At 44.5% G+C, this 15,000-nt stretch overlaps 1 protein-coding gene across 1 annotated transcript in view; it reads right to left on the reverse strand.

Moving 5' to 3' along the window:
* The window catches only part of LOC132967037 (IQ motif and SEC7 domain-containing protein 1-like), a gene marked incomplete at its 5' end in the record, with an annotated part of 39,768 nt that overhangs the window by 22,559 nt on the left and 2,209 nt on the right, over positions 1-15,000 (reverse strand). The window contains 8 exons of the mRNA XM_061033956.1: positions 293-459; positions 731-853; positions 982-1,140; positions 2,397-3,314; positions 4,321-4,904; positions 6,037-6,132; positions 6,233-6,406; positions 7,706-7,873. Of these exons, the coding sequence (XP_060889939.1) occupies positions 293-459; positions 731-853; positions 982-1,140; positions 2,397-3,314; positions 4,321-4,904; positions 6,037-6,132; positions 6,233-6,406; positions 7,706-7,873 (2,389 nt within the window). The remainder of the gene's footprint in view (positions 1-292; positions 460-730; positions 854-981; positions 1,141-2,396; positions 3,315-4,320; positions 4,905-6,036; positions 6,133-6,232; positions 6,407-7,705; positions 7,874-15,000) is intronic.

Genomic DNA, 15,000 nt, shown 5'->3' on the forward strand with positions numbered 1-15,000 from the left:
TCAGCCCCTCCGAGGTCGTCCATGGGGCGGAGCTACACGCTGACGCTGTCACACAGAAAAGGGGATTTTTCAATATGCCGTGTTGTCACCGCTGTCACACAGGAAGTGACTTCTGATGGAGCATTAAAACAACAGATTCTCATCAGAGGGATTTATCTGTAAATAAACGTTTCCCCTCTGGATGTTTGAGACTTCAAACTTCACTCAGACGTGAGGAATAGACGAGAGCCAACTGAGAGGTAAACATGTCTGTGATGACAGGAGGCGGAGCTTAAGGAGAGGCCTGACTCACCGCGCAGGTTCTTGATGAAGTCCTCCAGCTTCATCTTCCTCTCGGGCTTCACGTTGGGGCTGTACATGTCCGTGTTGAGGAGGATTATGGCGAACGCCAGGATGAAGATGGTGTCTGGATTCTGGAACTGCCGGATCAGCACCGGGTTACACACACAGTACCGCTGACTGGAGAGAGAGAGAGAGAGAGAGAGAGAGAGAGAGAGAGTATAGATCCTTCAGTCTGACCCTGAGGCGACCCTTTGCTTCCTGTTCTTCTGATACTTGACTTTCTCTACGTGTGGAGACTCCGCCCCTCACTCCTCCTGATGTTCATATCTTATATGTGATGTTATCTGGTATCGGTACATACTGGGTATTACATGATGTGGATTGGGGTGAAATAAACAAGGTCAGGACATCGTTAACGGGATCTTCTCTGGGACTCAAACTTCAGTACCTGAAGGCCTCCACCAGCCGCTCCACCCGCTGAGCTTCACCCTGAACTTTGATCTGAGCCTGAAACTTCCTCAGAGCGTCATCCAGATCCATCCCTGAGAAATCCATCTCATCCAGAACACAGCTGCACACACACACACACACACACACACACACACACAGAGGTTAGCTTAGCATCAAACAGAACTGTGTGTCAGTTTATTCACACAGTCTAAAGATCAGGATTGAGTGATGTTTGTGTCTTGCACTGACTCGAGGACGTCCTTGTTGAACTGCTGCCGGCTGCCCAGGAACTCTCCGATCATCTGTCGGCTCAGCCCTTTCCTCTCCAGGATGAAGCGTGCGATGCCCACAGGTGTGTCTGACACAAAGCCCCTCTCGATCAGGTACTGGATCCCCTTCTCCGGCTTCCTGCAGACCAGAACAACATCCCTCTTTACCCTTCTTTCTAATGATGTCTCATTTCTTCACTTCTGATCTACTGGTTTGAAATGTTGTTAAGATGTAGTCTGTCAAAGGTTCAGGCTCTGTTATTATCTCAGCTTTTTGTAAGACTGCTGAGAAATGTTGAACAGTTTAGATCATCTATGAGGCAGCTATGGGCTGAGTGGTCAAGACTTACAGGTATTTACAGGAGATTTATCCATTTTTATTCAAATATTCATTGATGCCTAAAGCTCAGGAAACACTAAGGGTCTGAATAAGGACTGCACATTGAAATAACTGAGGACATAATGCTGACTGCCTGGACGACTCAACGCTCCTCCACTAACTCCCAGACCTGGAGAGACTTCTGTTGGAAAACATTGATTCGATTTTTTAGCACCAAAAACAAACCCAGATTTATACAACTGTGTGTACGTTCCTTTTAAAAAAACTGGAGGGAAAATAACTTCCTCTAACTCTTGGGTTGGTTTGATTGGTTAAAGGGAAACTTCACCCGTTGAAACATGAATCTGTATTGACATTGGGTCATATATGTTGTAGAAATGTGAACATTTTTTTGAAGTTGGTGCCTTCTTGGCTGAGAAAAGGCAGAAAGTGTTTTTAACCCTAACCCTAACCCATGTGCATGAGAGACACCAAATCCCAGAATGCACAGCTCCGCAGGCCACTCCCACTAAGGTCCTCTATTTACAGACATATTTACTTTAACACATAAGGCCGTTTACACAACTGATTCAGAGATTCACTACCAGTCCGCCCCAGCTCGAGCCGGCCCCGGCTCCTCGTCCTCACCACCGCCGACAGGCAGGCCTTATGTCTCGTCTGCTGAGCTGGCAGCGGCCAGCAATACAGCAATATAGCCGCAAGACGGTTGCTGCCAACAGGCCGGTCTTGTATCGCGGCGGCCCCGGCAGCTAGCGCTGGCAGCCAAAACACAAGACCGGCCTGTCGGCAGCAGCCGTCTCGCTATGAGGAACTAACGTTGTAGTTTCACCCCGCTAACCGCAACAGCTTCCAGTGATGCAAAAATGGTCATTTTGGGTCATCAGAAGCTCCTTTTCAGACTCAGAAATACAAAGATTTCCCATCTCAGGGGAAAATGAGGGCGGGATGCACGACCATTCAAAAATACTACCAGGTTTCTAATGATACAAAGATTAATGCAGATGAGTGAAGTATCCCTTTAATGCTCAGTCCCTTAGTAACAGACAAACTCTTACTTGTTGAACAGGTTGAGTCCGATGCGATATTGGCGCCGCTGCACCACGTCGTTGTTGAAGGCGGGGGAGTCCCAGCTGTGGCGGCTCTCCCTCTGATAGGTCTGCTTCCCCAGCGTGGCTCCTCCTATTGGCTCCCGCAGGCTGTCCCGCGACGAGGAGCCCGAGCTGCAGTTGTTGACGGTGGTGTCGTCGTTGGAGTTGGTGGTGGTGGAGTTGACGCTCTCGTTGTCACCATCCGAGCACAGCAGGTGGTGGTGGAGGAGGTGGGGGGGGTGGTGGGCGTGATGCTGAGCGTCCATGTTCTGCATTGCCGAGGAGGAGGAGAGCGGGGAAGGCGTGAGGGGGGGAGGGAGGGGGGAGAGAGGGGTGAGAGGAGGTACAGGGGAGGAGGGGGGTTCTGGGTAGGCATGGTGGTGGTGTTGATGGTGCAGGTGGTGGTAGTGTTGCTGGGAAAAGTGGTGAGCGTGCTGCATGTAAGGACCACCGCTGCCGGCGCCATGCATATGGTGCATGTGCATGATGTGCGGCTGGCTGTACTGCGGGTGGTGGTGAAGGACGGTGGGGAGGTGGGGGATGGGTGGAGGGTGAGGGTGGGGGTGGGGGTGTGAGTGGGTGTGTTGGAGCGGGTGAGGCAGAGGGTGAGAGGGCAGGGTCCGGGCTGAAGGCATCGGCAGGGGGACGTTGGCGGGGGAGCGGGTCTGACCCTGCGCCGTGGCGACCGAGCGGCCGTTTGGTTTGTGTTTGATGGTACCCTGCGGAGAATCTGCTTCGCTGCTTCCTCCACCTCCTCCTCCTCGCTCATCCTCCCCACTCTCTCCTTCTCCGCCTCCTCCCCTCCTCTCCCTTTCCCCCCCCCCTCTGTCGACTCCTGACGGCTCCTGTTCGTACACCAGGCGCCCGATGGAGCCTCGCTCCGACCTGAAGAGTAGTTTGAAAGGGTTAAAACACGGTGAGTGAAAGCATCTTTTCATCATGTTGGGGTCTATCAGAATGTAGCTAAGGTTAGCAGCTAGGGCTAACTGCAGGGTACACCAGTGTTATAAGGATCCTTCAGTCTAACTGTTTCAGACTCTTTGGATCCAGCAGACGTTTATAATCATGGGTGTGGGTGTGTCTACTAACTGTTCTTGTTTTTGTTGTTTTTGTCCCTAACAGGCTCCCGTTGTTATTCTGACAACATTACAGGAAGAGAGAGAGAGAGACCTTTAAATTACAGAGGAAGATGATTTCTTAAAACCAGAAACATCGTAATATTACATCAACCCCTTCAAAGTCACCGGTCTCCATTACCACAGAGGCATATGTCAGCCCTGTGATTGGCTGGTGAACAGTCCAGGGTGTAACCCCGCCTCTTGAAACAATGACTCCTGAGATCAGCCCCCCGCGACCCTGAACTGGAAAAGTGGGATATAGAATAGATGGATAATCTGAACACTGTCTCTCTTTCACTCTTTAACTACAGTTTTAAGTTTTTTTTTCTTCTTCTCATTTAGACCGAGCGTTGAAGCGGTGAGACGACCCTGAACAGAAACGTTTGTTGTTATATTTTCAAACTGTAAGGTTTTTATGTTCTTCATATTTTATTTTGAAAATACCACTAACTTTGGAAGTTAAAAAGACATCTTAACATTTAGTAATATTTGAGTTGGTGTTTGTTTTGAATGTAACGGCTGATGGTGGGAGGGATTAGACTCATGAACCACCAGCTGTGATTTCAACATTTGACCTTAAATATTAAAGAAGAAGATCATCTTATTCTGAAGGTCTGTCTGTGTCGGGGTCCTGTCAGGAGGTCTTCACTCAGTGACACTCAAACCAAACATGAAACTAACTTCGGTCTAATTGTTGCAGCAATCTGCCTCCAATGAATTATGATCCTAACGTATGAATTCAATAGTTTTGTGATCTGGTTGGCTGCGCTCACCTGTCACTCATGTCCACTGAGCTGTCACTTGGTGGTTCAATGGTCAGGACAGGAAGGTGACCTCCTCCTCCCCCCCCTCCCCCTCCTGCTCTCCCCCTGTACTCCCCTCGACACTCTGTGCAAGGGGTGCTGCTCCTCCGGCTGTTGCTGCTACCTCCCTCCGTTTCTCTGCTGTCCTCCCTCCCTCCTCCCCCTCCCCCTCCTCCTCCCCAGTACTCTGTGTCGGAGCTGGAGGCGGGGCGGGACAGCGGCGAGGAGGGGAGGCAGCTTTCGTCCATGTAGAGTGTGACATCACTGAAGGACGTGGCGGTGCTGTCTTCGTGCATGGCGATACCTCCTCCCACTCCTCCCACCCGGCCCCCCAGGCGTCTTGAAGATGCATTAGTGTTTCTCCATGCACACTCTCTGTAATCCTCCTCCTCGTCTTCCTCTTCATCCTCCTCTCCTTCCTCCTCCTCCTCTTCATCTCCCTCCTCCTCTTCCTCCTCCTCTTCCTCCTCTCCCTCTCCTCCCGCTTCCTGAGAGTCTTCACGGCCTGACTGACAGGTCAGGGAGTCGTCCATGGAGTCAGCCAAGGACTTCACCTGCAGGGAACACACAAACACTTTATTTCTGTTTGCTCAGCTGACGTCATGTGACCTGATCCTGGATCCAGCGTCCACATGTCTGAGCTGAAAGTGGTTAAACATCGCTCAGACACAGCACACATATGACTTTACCTCCATTTTACAGATCTCAATACTGACAACTGCCCCGCGCTACAGGACGCCATTCTTCCACTGTCCTGTTGTTTACTTCGGGGTCATAGTGCAGCATTAGGGCAGATGGCAGCAGCTACTGACTGGAGCTACAGCGCCATCTAGTGGCAGATGGCTACGGTACAGGTGCATAACAAATTGAAGTGCCAAAGCAAACTGAACCAAATGAAAAATGCATGTTGTAACTTCAGCCCTGAATGGAGTCCACTGGACCTCATCTGTGAGAGAGACCTCAGACCCTAACCCCCTGAATGGAGTCCACTGGACCTCATCTGTGAGAGAGACCTCAGACCCTGACCCCCTGGATGGAGTCCACTGGACTTCATCTGTGAGAGAGACCTCAGACCCTGACCCCCTGGATGGAGTCCACTGGACTTCATCTGTGAGAGAGACCTCAGACCCTAACCCCCTGGATGGAGTCCACTGGACTTCATCTGTGAGAGAGACCTCAGACCCTGACCCCCTGGATGGAGTCCACTGGACTTCATCTGTGAGAGAGACCTCAGACCCTGACCCCCTGGATGGAGTCCACTGGACTTCATCTGTGAGAGAGACCTCAGACCCTGACCCCCTGGATGGAGTCCACTGGACTTCATCTGTGAGAGAGACCTCAGACCCTGACCCCCTGGATGGAGTCCACTGGACTTCATCTGTGAGCGAGACCTCAGACCCTGACCCCCTGGATGGAGTCCACTGGACGTCATCTGTGAGAGAGACCTCAGACCCTGACCCCCTGGATGGAGTCCACTGGACTTCATCTGTGAGAGAGACCTCAGACCCTGACCCCCTGAATGGAGTCCACTGGACTTCATCTGTGAGGGAGACCTCAGACCCTGACCCCCTGAATGGAGTCCACTGGACTTCATCTGTGAGGGAGACCTCAGACCCTGACCCCCTGAATCAAGCCTTAAAGGACAATGACACCAACTATGACATCATGTAGAAAGAATGTGTTTACCTGTTTGGAAAACGAGTCATCCATGTCACCTGTGTCATCTGAGCCCTGCTGACCTGCTGACCCCTGACCCTGCGGCTGACGCTCATCAAACGAGTACTGGAGCAGAGAACAGAGAAAAGTTTGTAGTTTCAAGGTGTTAAAATGAGCTCCACCTGTGTGTGTGTGTGTGTGTGCATGCATGCGTGTGTGTGTATACCTGCATCCTCATATTGGACAGGATGATGCGGCGGGTCATCCTGCTCTCGGAGGCGGAGCTTCGTAGACGCTCAAAGTTCTTGTTCATGCGATATTGTCTGAACGCCGTCTGGATCGTCCTCGCCGCCCGCCGGGACACAAACTGGCCTCCGTACTTCCTCTCCAGCATCTCCACCTAACAGAAAAGCACATCTGGTCAGGTACCTGTGAGTCAGGAACCTGTGAGTCAGGTAACTGTGAGTCAGGTACCTGTGAGTCAGGTAACTGTGAGTCAGGTAACTGTGAGTCAGGTACCTGTGAGTCAGGTAACTGTGAGTCAGGTAAACTGTGAGTCAGGTAACTGTGAGTCAGGTACCTGTGAGTCAGGTAACTGTGAGTCAGGTAACTGTGAGTCAGGTAACTGTGAGTCAGGTACCTGTGAGTCAGGGACCTGTGAGTCAGGGACCTGTGAGTCAGGTAACTGTGAGTCAGGTAACTGTGAGTCAGGTACCTGTGAGTCAGGTAACTGTGAGTCAGGTAACTGTGAGTCAGGTACCTGTGAGTCAGGAACCTGTGAGTCAGGTAACTGTGAGTCAGGTAACTGTGAGTCAGGTAACTGTGAGTCAGGTACCTGTGAGTCAGGTAACTGTGAGTCAGGTAACTGTGAGTCAGGTACCTGTGAGTCAGGTAACTGTGAGTCAGGTAACTGTGAGTCAGGAACCTGTGAGTCAGGTAACTGTGAGTCAGGTAACTGTGAGTCAGGTAACTGTGAGTCAGGTACCTGTGAGTCAGGAACCTGTGAGTCAGGTAACTGTGAGTCAGGTACCTGTGAGTCAGGAACCTGTGAGTCAGGTAACTGTGAGTCAGGTACCTGTGAGTCAGGAACCTGTGAGTCAGGTACCTGTGAGTCAGGAACCTGTGAGTCAGGTACCTGTGAGTCAGGTAACTGTGAGTCAGGTACCTGTGAGTCAGGTAACTGTGAGTCAGGTAACTGTGAGTCAGGTACCTGTGAGTCAGGAACCTGTGAGTCAGGTAACTGTGAGTCAGGTACCTGTGAGTCAGGTAACTGTGAGTCAGGTACCTGTGAGTCAGGAACCTGTGAGTCAGGTAACTGTGAGTCAGGTAAACTGTGAGTCAGGTACCTGTGAGTCAGGGACCTGTGAGTCAGGTAACTGTGAGTCAGGTACCTGTGAGTCAGGTACCTGTGAGTCAGGAACCTGTGAGTCAGGTAACTGTGAGTCAGGTACCTGTGAGTCAGGTACCTGTGAGTCAGGTAACTGTGAGTCAGGTACCTGTGAGTCAGGAACCTGTGAGTCAGGTACCTGTGAGTCAGGTACCTGTGAGTCAGGAACCTGTGAGTCAGGTAACTGTGAGTCAGGTACCTGTGAGTCAGGAACCTGTGAGTCAGGTACCTGGGAGTCAGGTAACTGTAAGTCACCTTAAGTAAAGACGTTGTGTGCGACTCAGGTATCTAAGTGTGTGTGCTGAGTTTTACCTTCTTGTCCTGGAGGTCTGTAGAGAGCTCATAGCTGTCAGATAGAGCCTTGCAGCGTTTGCTCTCCTCCTCCTCTTGCTTGCGGAGCGCCAGGCTGGCCGGCTGGTGACGGCTGCGTTGAGCCCAGGCGAGGCTCGCCGGGCTGGGGGGAGAGATGGGAGAGCTGCCCTGGAGGAGGAGGAGATGTAAAAACATGAAAAAAAAAAGGGACTTAATTACTTTCCTTGTCTTTAGCTGCAGGGTTCACATTAACCTCCTGCTGTCCTTCATATGTAAATGTTCTTTACATACTGACCTCTAAAACAACGTCTGAAACAGACACGCAGCTCGGCCTACAGCACAGGCAGCACAGACAACCAGCACAACACTACTCAGCATGTTTAACAACTTAAAACACACTGGTTTCACTGGTCTGTTAAAACTCTGTGGTTTCACTGGTCTGTTAAAACTCTGTGGTTTCACTGGTCTATTAAAACTCTGGTTTCACTGGTCTATTAAAACTCTGGTTTCACTGGTCTACTAAAACTCTGGTTTCACTGGTATATTAAAACTCTGTGGTTTCACTGGTCTGTTAAAACTCTGTGGTTACACTGGTCTATTAAAACTCTGGTTTCACTGGTCTATTAAAACTCTGTGGTTTCACTGGTCTGTTAAAACTCTGTGGTTACACTGGTCTATTAAAACTCTGGTTTCACTGGTCTATTAAAACTCTGTGGTTTCACTGGTCTGTTAAAACTCTGTGGTTTCACTGGTCTATTAAAACTCTGGTTTCACTGGTATATTAAAACTCTGGTTTCACTGGTCTATTAAAACTCTGTGGTTTCACTGGTCTATTAAAACTCTGGTTTCACTGGTATATTAAAACTCTGGTTTCACTGGTCTATTAAAACTCTGTGGTTTCACTGGTATATTAAAACTCTGGTTTCACTGGTCTATTAAAACTCTGTGGTTTCAATGGTCTGTTAAAACTCTGTGGTTACACTGGTCTATTAAAACTCTGGTTTCACTGGTATATTAAAACTCTGGTTTCACTGGTCTATTAAAACTCTGTGGTTTCACTGGTCTATTAAAACTCTGGTTTCACTGGTCTATTAAAACTCTGGTTTCACTGGTCTACTAAAACTCTGGTTTCACTGGTATATTAAAACTCTGTGGTTTCACTGGTCTGTTAAAACTCTGTGGTTACACTGGTCTATTAAAACTCTGGTTTCACTGGTCTATTAAAACTCTGTGGTTTCACTGGTCTGTTAAAACTCTGTGGTTACACTGGTCTATTAAAACTCTGGTTTCACTGGTCTATTAAAACTCTGTGGTTTCACTGGTCTGTTAAAACTCTGTGGTTTCACTGGTCTATTAAAACTCTGGTTTCACTGGTATATTAAAACTCTGGTTTCACTGGTCTATTAAAACTCTGTGGTTTCACTGGTCTATTAAAACTCTGGTTTCACTGGTATATTAAAACTCTGGTTTCACTGGTCTATTAAAACTCTGTGGTTTCACTGGTATATTAAAACTCTGGTTTCACTGGTCTATTAAAACTCTGTGGTTTCAATGGTCTGTTAAAACTCTGTGGTTACACTGGTCTATTAAAACTCTGGTTTCACTGGTCTATTAAAACTCTGTGGTTTCACTGGTCTGTTAAAACTCTGTGGTTTCACTGGTCTATTAAAACTCTGGTTTCACTGGTATATTAAAACTCTGGTTTCACTGGTCTATTAAAACTCTGTGGTTTCACTGGTCTATTAAAACTCTGGTTTCACTGGTATATTAAAACTCTGGTTTCACTGGTCTATTAAAACTCTGTGGTTTCACTGGTATATTAAAACTCTGGTTTCACTGGTCTATTAAAACTCTGTGGTTTCAATGGTCTGTTAAAAATCTGTGGTTTCACTGGTCTGTTAAAACTCTGGTTTCACTGGTATATTAGAACTCAGTGGTTTCACTGGTATATTAAAACTCTGTGGTTACACTGGTCTATTAAAACTCTGGTTTCACTGGTATATTAAAACTCTGGTTTCACTGGTCTATTAAAACTCTGTGGTTTCACTGGTATATTAAAACTCTGGTTTCACTGGTCTATTAAAACTCTGTGGTTTCAATGGTCTGTTAAAAATCTGTGGTTTCACTGGTCTGTTAAAACTCTGGTTTCACTGGTATATTAGAACTCAGTGGTTTCACTGGTATATTAAAACTGTGGTTTCACTGGTCTGTTAGAACTCTGTGGTTTCACTGGTCTATTAAAACTCGGTGGTTTCACTGGTCTATTAAAACTGTGGTTTCACTGGTCTATTAAAACTCTGTGGTTACACTGGTCTGTTAAAACTCTGTGGTTTCACTGGTCTATTAAAACTCTGTGGTTACACTGGTCTGTTAGAACTCTGTGGTTTCACTGGTCTGTTAAAACTCTGTGGTTTCACTGGTCTATTAAAACTCTGTGGTTTCACTGGTCTGTTAGAACTCTGCGGTTTCACTGGGATATTAAAACTCTGGTTTCACTGGTATATTAAAACTCTGTGGTTTCACTGGTCTGTTAAAACTCTGTGGTTTCACTGGTCTGTTAGAACTCTGGTTTCACTGGTCTGTTAAAACTCTGTGGTTTCACTGGTCTATTAAAACTCTGTGGTTTCACTGGTCTGTTAGAACTCTGTGGTTTCACTGGGATATTAAAACTCTGGTTTCACTGGTATATTAAAACTCTGTGGTTTCACTGGTCTGTTAAAACTCTGTGGTTTCACTGGTCTGTTAAAACTCGGTGGTTTCACTGGTCTGTTAAAACTCTGTGGTTTCACTGGTCTATTAAAACTCTGTGGTTTCACTGGTCTGTTAGAACTCTGTGGTTTCACTGGTATATTAAAACTGTGGTTTCACTGGTATATTAAAACTGTGGTTTCACTGGTCTATTAAAACTCTGTGGTTACACTGGTCTGTTAAAACTCTGTGGTTACACTGGTCTGTTAAAACTCTGTGGTTACACTGGTCTGTTAAAACTCTGTGGTTTCACTGGTCTATTAAAACTCTGTGGTTTCACTGGTCTGTTAGAACTCTGTGGTTTCACTGGTATATTAAAACTCTGGTTTCACTGGTATATTAAAACTCTGTGGTTTCACTGGTCTGTTAAAACTCTGTGGTTACACTGGTCTGTTAAAACTCTGTGGTTACACTGGTCTGTTAAAACTCTGTGGTTTCACTGGTCTATTAAAACTCTGTGGTTTCACTGGTCTGTTAGAACTCTGTGGTTTCACTGGTCTGTTAAAACTCAGTGGTTTCACTGGTATATTAAAACTCTGGTTTCACTGGTATATTAAAACTCTGTGGTTTCACTGGTCTGTTAAAACTCTGTGGTTTCACTGGTCTGTTAAAACTCTGTGGTTTCACTGGTCTGTTAAAACTCTGTGGTTTCACTGGTCTGTTAAAACTCTGTGGTTTCACTGGTATATTAAAACTGTGGTTTCACTGGTATATTAAAACTGTGGTTTCACTGGTATATTAAAACTGTGGTTTCACTGGTATATTAAAACTCTGTGGTTTCACTGGTATATTAAAACTCTGTGGTTTCACTGGTCTATTAAAACTCTGTGGTTTCACTGGTCTATTAAAACTGTGGTTTCACTGGTATATTAAAACTGTGGTTTCACTGGTATATTAAAACTCTGTGGTTTCACTGGTCTGTTAAAACTGTGGTTTCACTGGTATATTAAAACTGTGGTTTCACTGGTATATTAAAACTCTGTGGTTTCACTGGTATATTAAAACTGTGGTTTCACTGGTATATTAAAACTGTGGTTTCACTGGTATATTAAAACTGTGGTTTCACTGGTATATTAAAACTCTGTGGTTTCACTGGTATATTAAAACTCTGTGGTTTCACTGGTCTGTTAAAACTCTGTGGTTTCACTGGTCTGTTAAAACTCGGTGGTTTCACTGGTCTGTTAAAACTCTGTGGTTTCACTGGTCTATTAAAACTCTGTGGTTTCACTGGTCTGTTAGAACTCTGTGGTTTCACTGGTATATTAAAACTGTGGTTTCACTGGTATATTAAAACTGTGGTTTCACTGGTCTATTAAAACTCTGTGGTTACACTGGTCTGTTAAAACTCTGTGGTTACACTGGTCTGTTAAAACTCTGTGGTTACACTGGTCTGTTAAAACTCTGTGGTTTCACTGGTCTATTAAAACTCTGTGGTTTCACTGGTCTGTTAGAACTCTGTGGTTTCACTGGTATATTAAAACTCTGGTTTCACTGGTATATTAAAACTCTGTGGTTTCACTGGTCTGTTAAAACTCTGTGGTTACACTGGTCTGTTAAAACTCTGTGGTTACACTGGTCTGTTAAAACTCTGTGGTTTCACTGGTCTATTAAAACTCTGTGGTTACACTGGTCTGTTAAAACTCTGTGGTTACACTGGTCTGTTAAAACTCTGTGGTTTCACTGGTCTATTAAAACTCTGTGGTTTCACTGGTCTGTTAGAACTCTGTGGTTTCACTGGTCTGTTAAAACTCAGTGGTTTCACTGGTATATTAAAACTCTGGTTTCACTGGTATATTAAAACTCTGTGGTTTCACTGGTCTGTTAAAACTCTGTGGTTTCACTGGTCTGTTAAAACTCTGTGGTTTCACTGGTCTGTTAAAACTCTGTGGTTTCACTGGTCTGTTAAAACTCTGTGGTTTCACTGGTATATTAAAACTGTGGTTTCACTGGTATATTAAAACTGTGGTTTCACTGGTATATTAAAACTGTGGTTTCACTGGTATATTAAAACTCTGTGGTTTCACTGGTATATTAAAACTCTGTGGTTTCACTGGTCTATTAAAACTCTGTGGTTTCACTGGTCTATTAAAACTGTGGTTTCACTGGTATATTAAAACTGTGGTTTCACTGGTATATTAAAACTCTGTGGTTTCACTGGTCTGTTAAAACTGTGGTTTCACTGGTATATTAAAACTGTGGTTTCACTGGTATTTTAAAACTCTGTGGTTTCACTGGTATATTAAAACTGTGGTTTCACTGGTATATTAAAACTGTGGTTTCACTGGTATATTAAAACTGTGGTTTCACTGGTATATTAAAACTCTGTGGTTTCACTGGTATATTAAAACTCTGTGGTTTCACTGGTCTATTAAAACTCTGTGGTTTCACTGGTCTATTAAAACTGTGGTTTCACTGGTATATTAAAACTGTGGTTTCACTGGTATATTAAAACTCTGTGGTTTCACTGGTCTGTTAAAACTGTGGTTTCACTGGTATATTAAAACTGTGGTTTCACTGGTATATTAAAACTCTGTGGTTTCACTGGTCTATTAAAACTCTGTGGTTTCACTGGTATATTAAAACTCTGTGGTTTCACTGGTCTGTTAAAACTGTGGTTTCACTGGTATATTAAAACTGTGGTTTCACTGGTATATTAAAACTCTGTGGTTTCACTGGTCTATTAAAACTGTGGTTTCACTGGTATATTAAAACTCTGTGGTTTCACTGGTCTGTTAGAACTCTGTGGTTTCACTGGTCTGTTAAAACTCTGTGGTTTCACTGGTCTGTTAAAACTCTGTGGTTTCACTGGTATATTAAAACTGTGGTTTCACTGGTATATTAAAACTGTGGTTTCACTGGTATATTAAAACTCTGTGGTTTCACTGGTCTGTTAAAACTCTGTGGTTTCACTGGTCTGTTAAAACTCTGTGGTTTCACTGGTCTGTTAAAACTCTGTGGTTTCACTGGTCTGTTAAAACTCTGTGGTTTCACTGGTATATTAAAACTGTGGTTTCACTGGTATATTAAAACTGTGGTTTCACTGGTATATTAAAACTGTGGTTTCACTGGTATATTAAAACTCTGTGGTTTCACTGGTATATTAAAACTCTGTGGTTTCACTGGTCTATTAAAACTCTGTGGTTTCACTGGTCTATTAAAACTGTGGTTTCACTGGTATATTAAAACTGTGGTTTCACTGGTATATTAAAACTCTGTGGTTTCACTGGTCTGTTAAAACTGTGGTTTCACTGGTATATTAAAACTGTGGTTTCACTGGTATATTAAAACTCTGTGGTTTCACTGGTATATTAAAACTGTGGTTTCACTGGTATATTAAAACTGTGGTTTCACTGGTATATTAAAACTGTGGTTTCACTGGTATATTAAAACTCTGGTTTCACTGGTATATTAAAACTCTGTGGTTTCACTGGTATATTAAAACTCTGGTTTCACTGGTATATTAAAACTGTGGTTTCACTGGTATATTAAAACTCTGTGGTTTCACTGGTATATTAAAACTCTGTGGTTTCACTGGTCTATTAAAACTCTGTGGTTTCACTGGTCTATTAAAACTGTGGTTTCACTGGTATATTAAAACTGTGGTTTCACTGGTATATTAAAACTCTGTGGTTTCACTGGTCTGTTAAAACTGTGGTTTCACTGGTATATTAAAACTGTGGTTTCACTGGTATATTAAAACTCTGTGGTTTCACTGGTCTATTAAAACTCTGTGGTTTCACTGGTCTGTTAAAACTCTGTGGTTTCACTGGTCTGTTAAAACTGTGGTTTCACTGGTATATTAAAACTGTGGTTTCACTGGTATATTAAAACTCTGTGGTTTCACTGGTCTATTAAAACTCTGTGGTTTCACTGGTATATTAAAACTCTGTGGTTTCACTGGTCTGTTAAAACTGTGGTTTCACTGGTCTGTTAAAACTGTGGTTTCACTGGTCTATTAAAACTCTGTGGTTTCACTGGTCTATTAAAACTCTGTGGTTTCACTGGTCTGTTAAAACTGTGGTTTCACTGGTATATTAAAACTGTGGTTTCACTGGTATATTAAAACTCTGTGGTTTCACTGGTCTATTAAAACTCTGTGGTTTCACTGGTATATTAAAACTCTGTGGTTTCACTGGTCTGTTAAAACTGTGGTTTCACTGGTATATTAAAACTGTGGTTTCACTGGTATATTAAAACTCTGTGGTTTCACTGGTCTATTAAAACTGTGGTTTCACTGGTATATTAAAACTCTGTGGTTTCACTGGTCTGTTAGAACTCTGTGGTTTCACTGGTCTGTTAAAACTCTGTGGTTTCACTGGTCTGTTAAAACTCTGTGGTTTCACTGGTCTATTAAAACTGTGGTTTCACTGGTATATTAAAACTCTGTGGTTTCACTGGTCTGTTAGAACTCTGTGGTTTCACTGGTCTGTTAGAACTCTGTGGTTTCACTGGTCTGTTAAAACTCTGTGGTTTCACTGGTCTGTTAAAACTCTGTGGTTTCACTGGTCTATTAAAACTGTGGTTTCACTGGTATATTAAAACTCTGT

The sequence above is a fragment of the Labrus mixtus genome, unplaced genomic scaffold (genome assembly GCF_963584025.1).
Source record: "Labrus mixtus unplaced genomic scaffold, fLabMix1.1 SCAFFOLD_79, whole genome shotgun sequence".
NCBI lineage: Eukaryota > Metazoa > Chordata > Actinopteri > Labriformes > Labridae > Labrus > Labrus mixtus.